Source organism: Jaculus jaculus, chromosome 2 (assembly GCF_020740685.1).
Source record: "Jaculus jaculus isolate mJacJac1 chromosome 2, mJacJac1.mat.Y.cur, whole genome shotgun sequence".
Lineage (NCBI taxonomy): Eukaryota > Metazoa > Chordata > Mammalia > Rodentia > Dipodidae > Jaculus > Jaculus jaculus.
In genome coordinates, this window is record NC_059103.1 from 7812189 (window position 1) to 7830071 (window position 17883).

Genomic DNA, 17883 nt, shown 5'->3' on the forward strand with positions numbered 1-17883 from the left:
GGCCAGTGGCCATGTATTGGGCATGTGTACCCGGTGAATGTGGCAAGAGGCAACTGTGAAACAGGAGGATGTGTGGACAGGTGAGGGGCAGGGAGTGTGGGCAGGTGAGTCGGGGGACAGGTGAATGTAGACAGATGTGTGCAGACATGTAACTTTTGGGAGCGTGGCAAGAACAGGTACGGGGGAGCAGGTTGTGGACAGATGAGCGTGAGCGGGGACACAAGTGAGTGCAGGAGCAGGTAGACAGGTGAGGGGACGAGGACAGGCTAGCGTGGACAGGTGATTGGGGCGCAGGTGGGGCCGGGCCAGGGAAGACCCAGCAGATAGATGCCTTCTTGCCGGCACGAGCGCTCTTCTGGTGCTCTGACGGCTGGGGCAAAGGGAGAAGCGGATTCTGTCCCGGCAGATGGCACACAGCGTGGCGCCGGGCGGCAGAAGGTTGGCGCTGGCTCGGCTGCCCCGGGGGGCGGGCGGGCGGGGCCGGGGCCCGGGCCGGGGGCGGCGCGGCGCGGGGCGGGCGCGCGGAGGGCGGCGCCGCGGCAGTGCGGGTCCCCGCTCGCGCCGTCCCCGCGCCCCGGCTCCGGCCGCCGCCTCGGGCCTGGGCGCCGCGTTTCCAGGTACGCCGGCTGGGCTGGGTCTGCCTGGCCACGCCGCGCCGGCCCGGGCGGGGGCTGCGGGAGGGTCTCGCGGGGAAGGTGGGCTTCGGGGGGGGGGGGAAACCGGCGAGAGAGAGAGAGGACCGCCCCCGAGGAGGGCCGGACGCCCCCCGGGACACCTGCCGGGGAGCCAGGCCTGCGCCCCCCGCCCCGGGCGGCCCCCATCGCGGGCCCCGCGGAGCCTGGGGTCGCCTCGGAGCCGAGGTCGGGCTCAGCTCGCCTCTGGGTGGCCCGAAAGCCCCGGGCTTTGTCCTGTGGCCGCAGGCGGTGCGAGGCCGTGGGAGGGGGGGTTGTGTACGGGGTTGGGGGGTGACCTGGCCGCCGTGACTCAACCCTGAGCAGGTGCACGCTGCTGTGATCCGGAGCATTCTGGGTCCACCCTTCTGCAAGCCCCCCATCCAGCTCGTCCCCATTGTTTCCCTTTCCTTTCCTTTTGTCTTGTCTTGTCTTGTCTGTCTTTCCTTTTCGCTTTTCTAGTGAAGCAAGCCGCCTTTGACAGCGCCCCCCCCCCCCGCCCATCTTCATCTTAGGCCAGGTCGTGACAATATTTACATTTCACACAATTGTGTTTCCTAAAAAAAGGGGAAGGGGGCGTGTGAAAATGAGATCGTCTCAGAGCTTTGGTTTCCATACTGGGAGTGGGAGGGCAAGCATCCCATTTCTTCCACCTCTTGTTTCTCAGAGTGGCAGAAAGGGCTTTGGGGATCACATGCAAATTCTCCTTCATTCTTTCCCATCCCTGCAAGAATATGTTAAGAGGTAAGGCCTTTGATATATGAACCGACTTGTCTGGCCCCTAGTGAAAAACTTTTGACCCAAGCAGAATAAATGAGTTTTTCTGTGTTACACCCTCCAGTGGATTTGATCACCAGCTCCAAGCTTCCATACCTGGCTGGTGGTGCTGCGTGCCTGAGCTACGTCCCCAGCTCTTTTTCTTGGTTTTTATTTTGGGCCAAGATCTGGCTAAGTTGCACTTTGAACTCATCCTTATTTTTATTCTGTGCTTGTGTAGGATGTGTGTGGTATACACGTGCGTGCATGTGTGTGCACACGCAGATGTGCACATGCATGGTGAGGCCAGAGGGTGCTTGGTGCCCTCTCTATTGCTCTTCTGCCTGATTTCCTTGAGAAAGGGAAACCTGGAGCTCGCTTGTTTTTCTTCCTATTTTGTTCTATTTATTTGAGGGGTGAGGAGAGAATGGGTGCACCAGGGTCTCTAGCCTTTGCACACGAACTCCAGATGCGTGCGCCTCCTGTGCGTCAAACTTTATGTGGGTTCTGGGGCATGAAACCTCAGTCCTTTGGCTTTGCTGGCAAGTGCCTTAACCACTAAGCATCTCTCCAGCCCAGGAGCTTGTTTTCTCAGCTAGACTGGCTGATCTGTGCACGCCAGTAATCCTTGTGTCTCCTCCCTGCTTCAGCACAGGTGTGTGTGGTCATGCCCTGTTTTTAAAAATATTTCATTTTTATTTATTTATTTATTTTATGAGAAAGAGAGGGAGGGAGAGGGAGAGAGAGAGAGAGACAATATGAATATGGGCACACCAGGGTCTCTATCCACTGCAAATAAATTCCAGACACACAAGTCACTTTGTGCAACCGGCTTTCACGGGTTCCGGAGAGTTGAACCTGGGTCCTTTGGCTCCATGGGCAGGCGCCTTAACTGCTAAGCCATCTCTCCAGGTCTCATGCCCGGTATTTAATGCGCATGCGACCTCAGGTCTTCTTGTTTGCATAGCGAGTGCTTTTACCTGCTGCACAGACCCCCAGCTTCTTGAACTCCAGCTGTAGCTCGGGCAGGCCTTGAATTTCATGATTTTCCTGCCTCAGTCTCCTGAGTAGCTGGAATGATAGGCCAGTATCACCAAGCTCAGCTCCTGTGCATGTTTATAAAACACAGTGGCATGTCCCTGGCTTGTCCTGTGCTTCCTAAGGCCAGTCCCACTTTCCTCTGCAGGAAGGCAGAGCACAGCCCGATTATGGCCTCGCCATCGCGCTTCCACGCGGAGGACGAGGACAGCCTGAAGGGATGCGAACTGTACGTGCAGAAGCATGGCGTCCAGCAGGTGCTGAAGGAGTGCATCGTGCACCTCTGCATTGCCAAGCCGGACCGGCCGCTGCGCTTTCTCCGCGAGCACTTTGAGAAGCTGGAGAAGGTCAGAGCTGCCCACCCTCTTGCTCCCAGTGCTCTTTTGTAGGTGTCCTGGGCTGAGCTGGTTCAAGCTCCTCCTTGGAATGCAGGGAGAGCCATGTACTGGCATCTGATAAGATGCAGATCAGGGCTGGGAGTGTGGTGGAGCGCTGGCCCAGCATGTGTGAGGTCCTGGTTCCCTCCCTAGCACTTGCACACACACACACACACACACACACACACACACACACACACGGAGCACTGCTGACTTGGGGCTACTTTTTGGCTTTGGGTTTTGGGCTTCAGAATCCGAATTCAGTGAGGTGCATGTGGTGGCACACACCTTTAATACCAGCACTGGGGAGGCAGAGGCAGGACGGTTGCCTTGACTTCAAGGCCTCCTGACTACATAGTGAATTCCAGGTCAGCCTGAGCTAGATGGAGATCCTACCTTGAAAAGCCAAAAACCAAACCAACACAAAAAGAATCCTCTTTTCACTTTGGAGGCTTAAGTCTTTAGAGTGCTCATGGCATCTGTAGTTAGGTGATGAAGTGGAAAGTGGGGCTAACTAGAGGTTTTCAGCTTGGGGTAAAGAGATAGGACAGAGGTCTAATTTATTTATTTATTTATTTTTGGTGTTCTGAGGTCAGGTCTTGCTCCAGCCTAGGCTGACTGAGAATTCACTATGGAGTCTCAGGGTGGCCTTAAACTCATGGTGATCCTTCTAACTTTGTCTCCTGAGTGCTGTATTTTTAAAAATATTTTATTTATTTTATTTGACAGATAAAGAGGGAGGGAGAGAGAGAATGGGTGCGCCAGGGCCTCCAGCCACTGCAAATGAACTCCAGACGCTTGTGCCTCTTTGTTCTTCTGGCTAACGTGGGTCCTGGGGAATCCAATCTGGGTCCTTTGGCTTTGCAGGCAAATGCTTCAACCGCTAAGCCATTCCCCCAGCCCTTCTTAATTTTTTATTTTTTTTTAATTTTTAAGGTTCTCATGTGGTTTAGGCTGGACTCAGACTCATTAAGCATCCAAGGATAACCTTGAACCCTTGATCATCCTGCCTTCACCTCCTGAGTGCTAAGCTGCAGGCATGTCCCTTTCCTTCAGTGCTGAGGATGGAACCCAGGGCTTCATGTATGCTAGGCAAGCACTTATCTACTGAGCTACATCCCCCTCCCCTCCTTTTTTTTAAAGACAAAGTCTTACACTGTAGCCCAAGCTGTCCTTGAGCTTGCAGCAATCTTCTTGCCTCAGTCTCCCCAGTGCTGGGATTACAGACCCACACTGACTGGCTCACTTAGTTATAGATACCATTGGTGCATGGGATAAAAATAAGTAGCTCGGAGCTGGAGAGATGGCTTAGCGGTTAAGTGCTTGCCTGTGAAGCCTAAGGACCCCAGTTCAAGGCTCAATTCCCCAGTACCCATGTTAGCCAGATGCACAAGGGGGCGCATGTGTCTGGAGTTCATTTGCAGCTGCTGGAGGCCCTGGCGCGCCCATTCTCTCTCTGTCTCTCTCTCTGCCTCTTTCTCCCTCTGTCACTCTCAAATAAATAAATTAATTTAAAAAAGGTAAATAGCTCCGATCATGGTCATGCTGATGATGTGGTCCAAGTTCATGTTTACCTGCATCGCTGACTTGGCGTCTTTGATAGAGGCAAATGTCCCATGTGTTTGGTGGGGGGAGGAGCACGCACCTGCGCGCTTCTCTCTTTCTCATCTTACTAAGAACCACAGGCTGGCCTCAAACTCACGATCTCCTGCCTCGGTCTCCTGAGCGGTGGGAATATGAGAGCGAGCCACTCACTCCCCATTTAGCTCTATTCTTGAGGACAGAGCTCCTCACCACTCATTCCTGTGAACGATAGTAAGGGGAAAGGAGGAGGGGAGAGAAAGAAAGACCCTACCTCAAAATGAGCTGGAAGGCGAGGACTGACACCTGACAGTTGTTCGCTGACTTTCCACACACGTATCCACAGCTCACCCACATACGTCACACCCTCCCACAAGGAAAATTTGAAAATTAGAAAGATATAAAGTCCTCTCCAGTCCCCCACCTCCGCCCAAGTGCTGTGCTTTTTAAAACAGCGTCTTTAGTCATGCATGGTGTGCACCAGGGACAGTTTTATATTTGTATTTTTCCATTTGTCACCTGCTCTGCGTGCATGTCCCTTCCAGCGCCTGCCCAGTGTTCCGCAGGGAAGATGAAACTTTCCTCCTTATCCTCAGGATTGCACAAACTGGATTGTTTCCAGCTTTTGCTAATATTAAATGTCATGCATACTGGCCCGTTTCTACTCAAGTCTTCTGTCTGTATGTATGGCTGTTCAGAATCGCCTTTCAGAACGGAATCCCTGGGCCAAAATAATTGTGCTGCTGGTTAGAGCTTTGCAGGTGGACCTCAGCTCACATCGCACCAGCGGACAGTAGGGTTCAGCCTACTCAGCCTCATCAGCGTCGGCTGTTTTAACTAATTAATTAACTAACCTGTTGTGTTGAGGCTGGAATGCAGGGCCATGTGCATGTCAGACAAAGTACTTACCTTGTGTGTGTGTGTGTGAGAGAGAGAGAGAGGTGGAGGGAGGGAGAGGAGTGTGCCAGTGAGCTTGTGGGTGTGGCAGTCAGGTTGCTGGTCTATGTCTTCTGCCTTGTTCAAGGCAGTCTCTCTCGGTTGTCGCATGAACACACGAGCTGGCCCTTGTGCTTCAGGAGTCTCCTCACTCCTCCTCCCATTGCTGTAGACACCTGCTACTTGTGTCCCACTTTACATGGGTTCTGGGGATCCGAACTTGATTGTCAGGCTTGCCCACCAAGGACTTTGAACCACTGAGCCATCTCCGCAGCCCCAGGAGCATACCATGAAGCTACAACCCTCAGACTGGCTGTTTTAATTGTAAAGTGTGTGTGTGTGTGTGTGTGTGTGTGTGTGTGTGTGTGTATAGCTTCAAAAATTTTTAAAAATATTTTATTTATTTGAAAAAGAGAGAGGGAGAAAGAGAGCAAGAGATTGGGGGTCAGAAAGAGAATGGGGCTGGAGAGATGGTTTAGTGTTTAAGATACTTCCCAGCAAAGCCAAAGCACAGAGGTTTAATTTTCCAGTATCCATGTAAAGCCAGATGCGCAAGGAGGCACATTTGCAGTGGCTAGAGGCCCTGGTGCTCCCATTCTCTCTCTCTTTCTATCTGCTTCTCTGTCTCTCTCTCAAATAAATAAATAAACAAACAAACAAATAAAATTTAATTGAGGAGTCATGGTGCCTGTCTTTAATCCCACACTTGAGAGGCAGAGGTAGGAAGACCACCATGAGTTTGAGGCCACCTTGAGACTACATAGTGAATTCCAGATCAGCATGGGCTTACAGTGAAGACCCTACCTTGAAGCCCCCCAAACACACACACACACACATATATAAAGCAAATGGACATGCCAGAGCCTCTAGCCACTGCAAATAAGCTCCAGACACTTGTACCACTGTGTACATCTGGCGTTACGTGGGAACTGGAGAATTGAACTCAGTCCTTAGGTTTGCAAAGTGTCTTAACTGCTGAGCCATCCCTCTAGCTCTAAAGGTTTTTTTTTTAAATTTTATTTTTTATGTTTTTATTTTCTTGTTCATTTGATAGGTGGAAATGATTATGTAATCTTGAGTCATGTTTACTCATATTCTGTCCCAGGCACAGAAAGAAAGACCTGAGAGACAAGAGAGGTGGAGTGTTTCTTGCACGGTAGAGGGGAAGCCAGCAAGTCCTTCTCATCTCAAATCCCATCTTCTACAGAACTTGTTTGGCTTGGTGGTTCAGGCCTTGTACACCAGCTGCTCAGGTGGCTGAGGCAGTAGGTTCTCAAGTTCAAGGCCATCCTCGGCAACTTTTGGACTCTGTCTCAAAATAACAAAGAAAAAAGAGAGGTCTGTGATGTAGCTCAGTGGTAGAGCACCTTCCAAGAATCCCCAGTGAGGAGCAGGGAGCATAGCTCAGCATGAGCACTTGATTGGCCTGTGTGGGCCATGGGTTCAACCTCAAATATGGAAGGAAGAAAAATACTGGTGTTAATTGATTTTTTTTCCACTAATGATCCTGGTCAGGCATCCTGTCCTAGGATGTGTTCTGGGCATGATTGGACCCACAAGTCTGTTTTGGGTTTGTGGCATTGTGGCCTAACCCAGCTCAAGCAGCAGAGGACAGCCTGGCTCCTGATGGGGCATTTTTGGTTGTTACCTTGGGGTGGGTTTTGTCATGTAATTTTTACATACAGGGCCTAGTCTGGGGTGTGCTAAACTTTTTACAGGACGTCCCCCTCCTCAGGGAGTTATCTGCTCTCCTCCCCCAAGTTCCTGTAGTGCTGAGTCTAAGAAAGGGCAGGACCCCCAGATGACTGGGATGCACGGGCAGGACCAGTGGTGGCGGGGTTTGGAGGGATGGTGTAGGTGGCTTGGGCTCTGTGTTTTGGTGACCAGATCTAGGTCTTGCTGACTATGCACATGGGGTGAGGGGAAAAGGGCTTAGAGTGTGAACCCTCACAGAGCAGACAGCTTCAGGTTCACTGAGATGAACTTCCAGACCAGGTATAGTTATGGAGGAAGGGATATTTATTGAAGCTTACAGATCCAGAGGAAGTTGAATAATGGCAGAAAAAGCGGAGAGAGACTGCAAGCCAAAAGCACAGTACCCTTCAGGAACTCCAGGTGGAACTAGGCACTTTGCATATCGCTAGGTTGGAATTTCAAACCCACCACCACACCTTAAGATCCACCCAGTGACTCCTCCTCCAGCCAGGTGGCTGCAGATGCAAATTACAAACTAATAAAACACTCAATACATTGGAGGCCATCTATTCAAACTACCACACCCCTATCAAAAAATATGCGTTTGGGCTGGAGAAATTGCTCAGTGTTTAAGGTGCTCGCCTGGAAAGCCTAAGGACCCAGGTTCGATTCTTCAGGTCTCATGTAAGCCAGATGCACAATGGTGGCACATGCATCTGGAGTTCGTTTGAAGCAGCTGGAGGCCCTGGCATATCCATTCTCTCTCTCCCTCTCTCTGTCTTAAATAAATAAATAAATAAATAAATAAATAAATAAATAAATAAAAAGTACACACCTTTAATCCCAGCACTTGGGAGGCAGAGGTAGGAGGATTGCTGTGAACTCAAGGCCAGCCTGAGACTCCATAGTGAATTCCAGGTCAGCCTGGGCTAGAGTGAGACTCTACCTCGAAAAAACCAAAAATAAAATAAAATAAAAACTTTTTTAAAAAAATATATGTTTGCCAACCCTGTGTTTCCTGAGCACTTGTGGTCTTCCGCACACACATATATACACGTAGGGAATTTCAGCAGATATGCATTTTGTTTGATTTTTCTTTATAGTGGTATTTTGTTTGTTTTTGAGATAGAGGTCTCTCTGTGCAGCCCAGGCAGCTTTGAACTCATTCTCCTGCCTTAACCTGCTGAGTACTGGGGTACAGGAATATACCACCACACCTGTCTAGCAATATTTTTCATAAAGAATTAATTTACTTAACAATTTTTATTTGTGTATAATGTATTTTTATCGTGTTTACTCTCCATTATCCTCTCTCATCCCTCAACCCCTTCCATTGAACCCCTTCTTTTTCCCAATTATTTCCTTCTATCTTCATGTCTATTTTTTTTTTTCAAGGCAGGGTCTCGCTCTAGCCCAGAGTGACCTGGAATTTACTATGTAGTCTCAGGGTGGTCTTGAAGTCACAGAAGTCCTCCTACCTCTGCCTCCTGAGTGCTTGAATTAAAGGCATGTGCTACCACACCTGGCTTCATGTCTTTTTATTTTATTTTATTTTATTTTTATTTACTAATTAGACACAGAGAGAGGGGAGAGAGAGTGAGAATGGGTGCACCAGGGCTTCCAGCCACTGCAAACAAACTCCAGATGCATGCAGCACCATATACACCTGGCTTACATGGGACTTGGACAATTGAACTGGGGTCCTTAGGCTTTGCAGGCAAGTGCCTTAACCATTAAGCCATTTCTCCAGCCCTTCATGTCTTTTTTTTGTTGTTGTTCATTTTTTATTTATTTATTTGAGAGCGACAGACACAGAGAGAAAGACAGATAGAGGGAGAGAGAGAGAATGGGCACGCCAGGGCTTCCAGCCTCTGCAAACGAACTCCAGACGCATGCGCCCCCTTGTGCATCTGGCTAATGTGGGACCTGGGGAACCGAGCCTCGAACCGGGGTCCTTAGGCTTCACAGGCAAGCGCTTAACCGCTAAGCCATCGCTCCAGCCCCCTTCATGTCTTTTTTTAAAATATATTTTTTAAGCTGGGCGTGGTGGTACACACCTTTAATCCCAGTATTTAGGAGGCAGAGGTAGGAGGATTGCCATGAGTTCTAGGCCAACCTGAGGCTACATAATGAATTCCAGGTCAGCATGAGCTAGAGCAAGACACTACCCTGGAAAAACTAAAAAAAAAAAAATTATTCTAGAGATAGTAGGAGAGACAGAGAGAGAATTGGCATGCCAGGGCCTCAGCTGCTGCAGTTGAACTCCAGATGCTTGCGCCACCTAGTGGGCATGTGCCACCTTGTACTCGCCTCACTTTTGTGTGTCTGGCTTATGTGGGATCTGGAGAGCTGAATATGGGTCATTAGGCTTCACAGGTAAGTGCCTTAACTGCTAAGCCATCTCTTTATGTGTTTTTTTAATGACTCATTGAGTTCATTAAGTTTAACATGGATAGGGGTTATTTACCGGCATATGGGCAGCTTACCAGTAGCTACACTGCTGAGGAAAATGTCTCCCTTTCCCAGGGCAGCCATTAACTGCCAGTATCTCTTCAAGAAGGGGTGGGGCTTCACAAGCTCCTCTCCCATCCATAATGGAATGTTGTTGGCCTAATATTGGACATGTTTATGTAGGTAACCACAACTGCTGTGAGTTTATGAGTGAAAAGGCTTTTTTTTTTTTTTTTTTTTTTTTGAGGTAGGGTCTCACTCTAGCCCAGGCTGACCTGGAATTCACTATGGAGTCTCAGGGTGGCCTCGAACTCATGGTGATCCTCTTACCTCTGCCTCCCGAGTGCTGGGATTAAAGGCATGTGCCACCACGCCTGGCGAAATGGCCTTTTTTTTTTTTTTTTATGGGCAGAAGACAGCATTCCTCTTTTTCCTCTAGCTCGTCCATTTTTTTCTGTTCCCTCTGGTGTGCTGTTGAGCCTTGGAGGGGCTGATGTAATTGTCTCATTTAGGGCTGAGCAGCAGTGGTCACTTACTGTCTGTACTTTGGTCAAGTAGGTAGCTCTGTAGTACTTGCTGCCCACTGCAAAAAGAAGCTTCCTGACTCATGCCGAGAGTGGTGGTAATCTGTGGGCATAAACACAGGTACTTAGAAGGAAGTTTGACAACGCATTTGTTTAGAAAAACAATAAACGTAGTAGATCCCCCGGGGCCTGTGGCCTCCCTAGCCATGGGCTTTTGACCTGGTTTACAGGACTGGGCATGGGTTTCCTTCCTAGAATTCCCTCAGATCCAATCAGAAAGCAGTAGGTTGCCCCGTAACAGTGATGTCACTATTGTACCAGTGGGTACACTTTTCTTGGAAGGTGAGTATTATAGTATGCTTGGCCACTGCTGGGTGAGACCCTTGATAGCTTTTCTTCCCAGCAGCCTGCATAGCAACTTCTGACTCTGCGACAGCTAGCTAGCCAGCAGGGAGGCCTCCAAATCAGTTCCTCTGTGATTTCTCTGCAAGAGAAGCATGTGGTGTCTTCAGTGGAGACTTACCATTTGGTTCTGTAGACAACCAGGCATTGTCAATAGCTTGTATTGTTTTGAGGCCTCAGAGGCTTCCCTGACCAACAACTCATAGGGAGATAACCCACTCTTGGCACTGAGATTTTTTTTTTTTTTTTTTGGTTTTTCGAGGTAGGGTCTCACTCTAGCCCAGGCTGACCTGGAATTCACTATAGAGTCTCAGGGTAGCCTGAAACTCACGGCAATCCTCCTACCTCTGCCTCCCGAGAGCTGGGATTAAAGGCGTGCACCACCATGCCCGGCTTGGCACTGAGATTTTTATTTAATAACTCATGGCTTCTGGGAGCAGCGTTATCCACCTGTGCAAGGTATCTCCATTCAAACTCTCATTTTAAAAAATTACAGTTTTTTTGAGCTGGAGAGATGGCTTAGTGGTTAAGACATTTGCCTGCAAAACCAAAGGACCAAGGTTCATTTCCCCAGGACCCACGTAAGCCAGATACACAAGGTGGCACATGCATCTGGAGTTCATTTGCAGTGGTTGAAGACCCTGGTGTGCCCCTTCTCTATCTGTCTCTCTCTCTCTGTCTCTCAAATAAGTGAAGTAAATTTTAAAAAATTAAAAAAGCTTTCATCTTCAAAAAAAAAAAAAAATCACAGGTTTTAGACTGGAGAGATGGCTTAGCAGTTAAGGTGCTTGCAGGCAAAGCCAAAGGACCCAAGTTCTAGTCTCCAGTACCCATGTAAAGGCAGATGCACAAGGTGGTTCATGCTTCTGGAGTTCATTTTCAGTGGCTGGAGGCCCTGGCATGTCCATTCTCTCTCTCTCCCAAATAAATTAGGGGTTTTAGTTAGCTGACATAGTAATAGGTTTCCTTATAACATGAGAAATATTTTTAGGGTTGAAGAGATGGTTAAAGGCATTTGCTTACAAAGCCTGATGACCCAGGTTTGATGCTCCAGTACCCAGGTAAAGCCAGATGCATGAAGTGGCTCATGTTTCTGGAGTTTCTTTGCAGTGGCAGGCGGCCCTGGTGTACCCCCTCTCTCTTTCTCAAATATTTTTTTTTTCCCCGAGATAGGGTCTCACTTCAGCTCAGGCTGATCTGGACTTCACTATGAGCTACAGAGTGAGTTCCAGGTCAGCCTGAGCTAGAGTGAGACCCTGACCTAGAACTCACTATGTCGTCTCAGGCTGGTCTTGAACTCTGTGATCCTCCTACCTCAGCCTCCTGAGTGCTGGGATTAAAGTTGTGTACCACCCACACTCAGCTTAAATTTTTTTTAAAATTTTTATTAACATTTTCCATGATTATAAAAAAATATCCCATGGTAATTCCCTCTCCCCCCCCCCTGCCACACTTTCCCCTTTGAAATTCCATTCTCCATCATATTACCTCCCCATGGCTTAAATTTTTTTAAAAAATATTTTTTATTTATTAGAGAGAGAGAATGAGAATAGGTACGCCAGGTCTTGTTGCCACTGCACACAAACTCCAGATGCGTGTGCAACTTTGTGCATCTGGCTTTTCATGGGTACTGGGGAATCAAACCCAGACCTTTTGCAAACAAGTGACTTCAACCGCTGAGCCATCTCCTCAGCCCTCCATAGAGCATCTTTTCTTTCTTTCTTTTTTTCTGAGGTAGAGTCTCACACTAGCTCAGGCTGACCTGGAATTCACTGTGGAGTCTCAGGGTGGCCTCGAACTCATGGTGATCCTCCTACCCCTGCCTCCCAAGTGCTGAGATTAAAGGTGTGCGCCACTACACCCGGCTGCATTTTTTTATTGTAGGAAAGTATACATAATTTAAAATTTACCATTTTGAGGAGAGTAGCTTGCTGGCACTTAGCTGTCTCCTTAGGAGCATGCTTATGGCATTTTGGGCTCATGGGTCATTGCTACTGTCTTCTGGTCTGTGTTAGATGGCTTTCAGGGTTTTTGTTCTCTCCTCAGAAAACACTTGTATTAGTCACTTGTTTCTGTGACCTTTAAAAACCCACAAGCAGCAGCTTAAGGAAGGGAAGGGTTTGTTTTTGTTTACAGTTCCAGGGGTAGAGTCCAGCATGGCAAGGAAGGTGTGATAGTTTGAATGTTTGGTCCCACAGACTCAGGCATTGTTTTTTTGTTGTTTGTTTGTTTTGTTTTTTTGAGGTAGGGTCTCTCTCTAGTCCATTCTGACCTGGAATACACTATGTAGTCTCAGACTGGCCTCAAACTCATAGTGATCCTTCTACCTCTGCCTCCTGGGTGTTGGGATTAAAGGCGTGCATCACCACGCCAGCTGAGTCATCTTTGATTAAACATCCTACTTGAGCCCCTAACAGGCAGATCCCTGCTGCAAGGGGACATTTTCCTGGGGGTGTATTTTAGAGTCCATCCTAAGGAGTGTTTGGGAGCGGATCTTTATTCCATCCCAAAGGTGTGTGGAGAGCAATTTGAGCTCTGGGAGTAAGTGTTTGTCAATAGTGCTGGCTGTTTGGATGTTTCTCTCTGTTTGGATCTATGAATGGGAGCCAGCTTCTTTTTTTAAATGATTTTCGAGGTAGGATTTTACTCTAGTCCAGGCTGACCTGGAGTTCACTATGTAGTATCAGGCTGGCCTTGAACTCATGGTGATCCTCCTACCTCTGCCCCCTGAGTGCTGGGATTAAAGGCGTGCACCACCACGCTTGGCTTGGGAACTAGATTCTTTGGCCATTGATGGAACTTCCACTTGATGTGTAACTGTGAAATAAACCCTTTAATCCCATAAACTGTGTCTAGTTGGATGCTCACCTCAGCAACATGGAGCTGACTGTGCTACAAGGCACGAGGTATCTGGTTATACTGCATTCAATCAGGAGCAGAGAGTGAACAGGAAGTGGGCTGGGCAACAAAACCTCAAGCTCCTCCCTATTCAATGACCCACTTCCTCCAGTGAGAATCTGCCTCCTGAAGGTTCCACAGTCTTCCCTAAGGTCTCTACCAGCTGGTCACCGAGTGTTCAAACACACGAGCTCATGAGGAGCATTTCACATTTAAACGCTAACATTCTTGCACTAAACAGCTATAAACAAAAGGAGCAGAGGTGTAGAGTTCAGGAATAGACTAGGGAAAGCTTATGAATTTTTTTGTTTTTTTCATTTTTCAAGGTAGGGTTTCACTCTAGCCCAGGCTGGCCTGGAATTTACTATGTAGTCTCAGGGTGGCCTTGAACTTACAGCCATCCTCCAACCTTGGCCTCCTGAGAGCTGGGGTTAAAGGTGTGTGCCACCACAACTCGTAAGTTGCTGAATTTTTTTTTTTCTTTTGATTTTTTAGGGTAGGGTCTCACCCTAGTCTAGACTGACCTGGAATTCACTCTGTAGTCTCAGGCTAGCCTTGAACTCACAGCAATCCTCCTACCTCTGCCTCCTGAGTGTTGGGATTAAAGGCATGCACCACCACACCTGGCTTTGAATTTTTTAAAATATTAATTTTTACATACACACACATACATATATATACATACATATATATATATAGAGAGAGAGGGAGGGGGAGGGGAAGGGGAAGGGGAGGGGAAGGGAAGGGAGGTAGGGAGGGCTTCTAGCCATTGCAAATCAATTCCAGACACATGAGTCACCATGTGCTTACATAGGTCCTGGTGAGTTGAACATGGGTCTTTAGGCTTTGCAGGCGAAACCACGAAGCCATCTCTCTAGCCCAATATTTTTCCTTTTTGTGGTGCTGGAGATTGAATCCAGATCCCCATGTATGTTAGGTAAGAGCTCTTCTGCTGAGCCACACCCCACTCCCTCACTGGGGATTCTAGACAGGTGCTCTACCACTGAGCCACACCCTCAGCCCCTCACTGGCAGTATCTAGAAGGCACTCTACCCTTGAGCCATACCTACATCCCTCTCTGAGAGATTCTAAGTAGGTACTGTACCACTGAGCCATGCCCCCAGCCCCTCACTGGGGGATTCTAGGAAAGTGCTCTACCACTGAGCCATGCCCCCAGCCCCTCACTGGGGGATTCTAGGCAGCAGCTCTACCACTGAGCCCAGGCCCTTAATTCCTCACTCAGGGATTTTGCTGAGCCAAGCCCCCAGCCCCTCACTAGCAGGTTTCTAGGCCATTTCTCTACCACTGAGATATTCTCTAGTTCCTCTCTGGAGAATTCTACGCAGGCATTCCATCATTAAATCACACCCTGCCCCTTACTAGGGAATTCTAACAAGTGCTATACTATCTAACTGTATCCTCAGTTCTTTCCTTTTTTAAAATAATTTTTTCTTATTTATTTTTATTTATTTATTAGATACAGAGAGAAGTAGGAGAGAGAGAGAGAGAGAGAGAGAGAGAGAGGGAGGGAGGGAGGGAGAAGGAGAGGGAGAGAAAGAGAGAAAGAGAAGTGGTTTGATTCAGGTGTCCTCCATAAACTTAGGTGTTCTGAATGCTAGGTTCCCAGCTGATGGAGATTTGGGAATTAATGCCTCTTGGACACAGTGTATTGTTGGGGGCAGGCTTATGGGTGTTATAGCCAGTTTCCACATGCCAGTGTTTGGCACACTCTCCTGTTGGTATTGTCCACATTATGTTGGCCAGGGGGTGATGTCTACCCTCTGCTCATGCCATTGTTTCCCCCTGCCATTGTGGAGCTTCCCCTCAAGTCTGTAAACCAAAATAAACCTCTTTTTCCCAAAAGCTGCTCTTGGTTGGGTGACTTCTGCCAGCAATGCAAATGTGACTGCAACAGTAATGTTGGTACCAAGAGTGGTGTTGCTGCTAGACATCTGACTGTGTGGCTTTGACCTTTTGGAGCTGATTTTCAATAGGAATGTGGAAGGATTTGAAACCTTGGCCTAAGAGATGCCTTGCGGTGCTGTAAGTACAGCTTGATGGACTATTATGGTCAGAGTAGAAAGACCTGGAATGCAGTAAGAACTATGGACTGTGAGGTTTGGCTTATGAGGGTGAGAAGGAGCTTTGCCTGAACTGGACTACAAGCAGTTTGTGTGAGAAGCTTGCTGTTATGCCCATGTCCTGAGAAGTTGTGCAGGGTTACATTGCATAGAAATGGGCTAGTGTGTATAGAGGGATATGGCACAGCAAGAATGAAATCTTTGGACCAAAACTGCTGCCTGTTCAGCTGCAATTATATGAGAGATTACAACCTTCGAGATTGGGCCAGCTGGCTTGCACTGGGGCAACAGGAAGAATGTAGACTCTTTTGAAGGGGCCTGAGTGCTCAAGGAGTGTCCTGTTCTTCAAAGTCTGCTTTATCCCCCCCCGCCCCACCGGATTAACAAATTGTCACCCTACCTGGTGTTGTGGAGTATAAGAAATACAGGAAAGAGACAGTCGTTGAGTTTGCAACACGGTCTTGTGTTTTGGAAACGGCTGTGGGCAGTGTGAAGCAGGTTTGCTGAATGCCTGCATGGAGACCCGATGGAGCTGTGAGGATGGACCGTGGGTTGCAGTGGACACCCAGTGGAGATGCCAGGACCATGAGATGGCTGCTAAGGAAAGCTACTGGCCCTGATGAAGTTTTCCAGAGTTGTGAGTTAGCTTAGCTGGAGGGGCGGAATTGGAACTCCAGAGACTTGTTGCTGGTTAAAATAATCAGACTTGGAGATTGGTCACTGGCTAGAGTTGGTGGACTTGAAGATACAGAGTTTGATGTTTGCCCTGGTTGTTTTAAATCTTGTACTGGTTGAATATTTCTTTGCTAAGCCTAATGCCATCTCTTGCAGTGTGAATGTTTATTCTATGCCATTATGGTTTTTTGTGGGGAGGATTTTTTTTTTTTGTTATTATGGTTCAGTTGAAAGACCTTGGATTATGGGGCTGATTAAACATCACTAGGTTTGATAAAAACTATGGGGACTTGAATGCTTTGAATTTTATATCATGTATGGATATCAGTTTATGAGGGCCAGAGGTGGAATGTGGTGGTTTGATTCAGGTGTTCCCCATAAACTTAGGCGTTCTGAATGCTAGGTTCCCAGCTGATGGAGATTTGGGAATTAAATGCCTCTTGGAGGCAGTTTATTGTTGGAGGTAGGCTTATGGGTATTATAGCCAGTTTCCCCATACCAATGTTTGGCACACTGTTCTGTTGCTATTTTCCACTTTATGTTGGCCAGGGGGTGATGTCCACCCTCTGCTCATATGTTCCCACTCTGGCCCAGGCTGACCTGGAATTCACTATGTGGTCTCAGGGTGGCCTCAAGCTCAAGGCGATCCTTCTACTTCTGCCTCCCAAGTGCTGGGATTAAAGGCGTGCGCCGCCACGCCTGGCTCGGGCCGGATGGTTTTGTGGTCTCCTCACATGCACTGTCACTGCAGTTCTGCCAAGCAAGCGCCGTTAACTGCTGAGCCACCCTCCCTGCTTGCTGTCCTCCCAAAGCCTTGCCAATACTGGCTCTTCTGATGACTGCTTGATGAATCAGTCACTTGTCTCATTGCTATGACAGAATGCCAGACATGGGCAGCTGCGGGGAGGGGTAGGGGAGTTCATTTCTGCTCATGGCTCATGGAGTGCAGTCCCTTAGGGCAGCGATGACACGGCAGCTGGAGCAGGTCTGTCCACAGCGGTAGAGCTTGTGGAGTAACTTGCTGACATCATGGAAGGCCAGGAAGTCAAGAGCCAAGGCTGGAGCAGAGGTGGCTACTACTTTCAAGGTCTGTCTCCACACTTGCTTCAGCAAGGCTCCTGAAGGTTCTGCACTGTCCTAAGATAATACCACTAGCTGGGTTATAGTATTCAAACACATGAGCCTGTGGGGGAATTTTCACATTGAAATCATAACAGCTCGTTGACAGCTCATTGTCCATCCCACTGTTTTCTTTCTGTTTCTATTGGAATTATATTTCCAAACACTGATTCAGTGACAAATTTTCTCTTCAGAAGTGGATGACCCAGGCCGGCTATGTTTTTAAAAATTTTTTAAAATTCATTTCTATTTATTTATTTAAGAGTGACAAACAGAAAAAGAGACAGAGACACACACACACACACACACACACACACACACACACACACAGAGAGAGAGAGAGAGAGAGAGAGAGAGAGAGAGAGAGGGAAAATGGGCACGCCAGGGCCTCCAGCCACTGTAAATGAACTCCAGACGCATGCGCCCCTTGAGCATCTGGCTAACGTGGGTCCTGGGGAGTCGAGCCTCGAACCGGGGTCCTTAGGCTTCAGAGGCAAGTCCCTGGCTATGGTTTTTAAACAATGGACATGTGACGTGGCATCTTACCTTTGGAATGTAGGTACAGTTCCTGAGGGCCGCAGGCTTATAATTGGCTGTCGTATGAGGCTGGTGATAGTGTGAAGTGCGTTGCAGGTCCTGGTTCTTAGTGCAGGAGAGCCCAGGACCCCCGCTCTGGGAC

At 48.3% G+C, this 17883-nt stretch overlaps 1 protein-coding gene across 4 annotated transcripts in view; it reads left to right on the forward strand.

Annotated features, from left to right (window-relative positions):
• Nucleotides 1-294: 294 nt before the first annotated feature.
• Prkar1b (protein kinase cAMP-dependent type I regulatory subunit beta) overlaps nucleotides 295-17883 on the forward strand; it is a 188818-nt gene continuing 171229 nt past the window's right edge. For 2 of the 4 annotated variants that reach the window (XM_045144391.1, XM_045144392.1), the window contains exons 1-2: nucleotides 295-438; nucleotides 2614-2812. In XM_045144391.1, the coding sequence (XP_045000326.1) occupies nucleotides 407-438; nucleotides 2614-2812 (231 nt within the window). In that variant the 5' untranslated portion in view covers nucleotides 295-406. Of the gene's footprint in view, nucleotides 439-558; nucleotides 618-2613; nucleotides 2813-17883 lie in introns of those variants that run through there. The other 2 variants (XM_045144389.1, XM_045144390.1) reach the window with 2 other exon arrangements.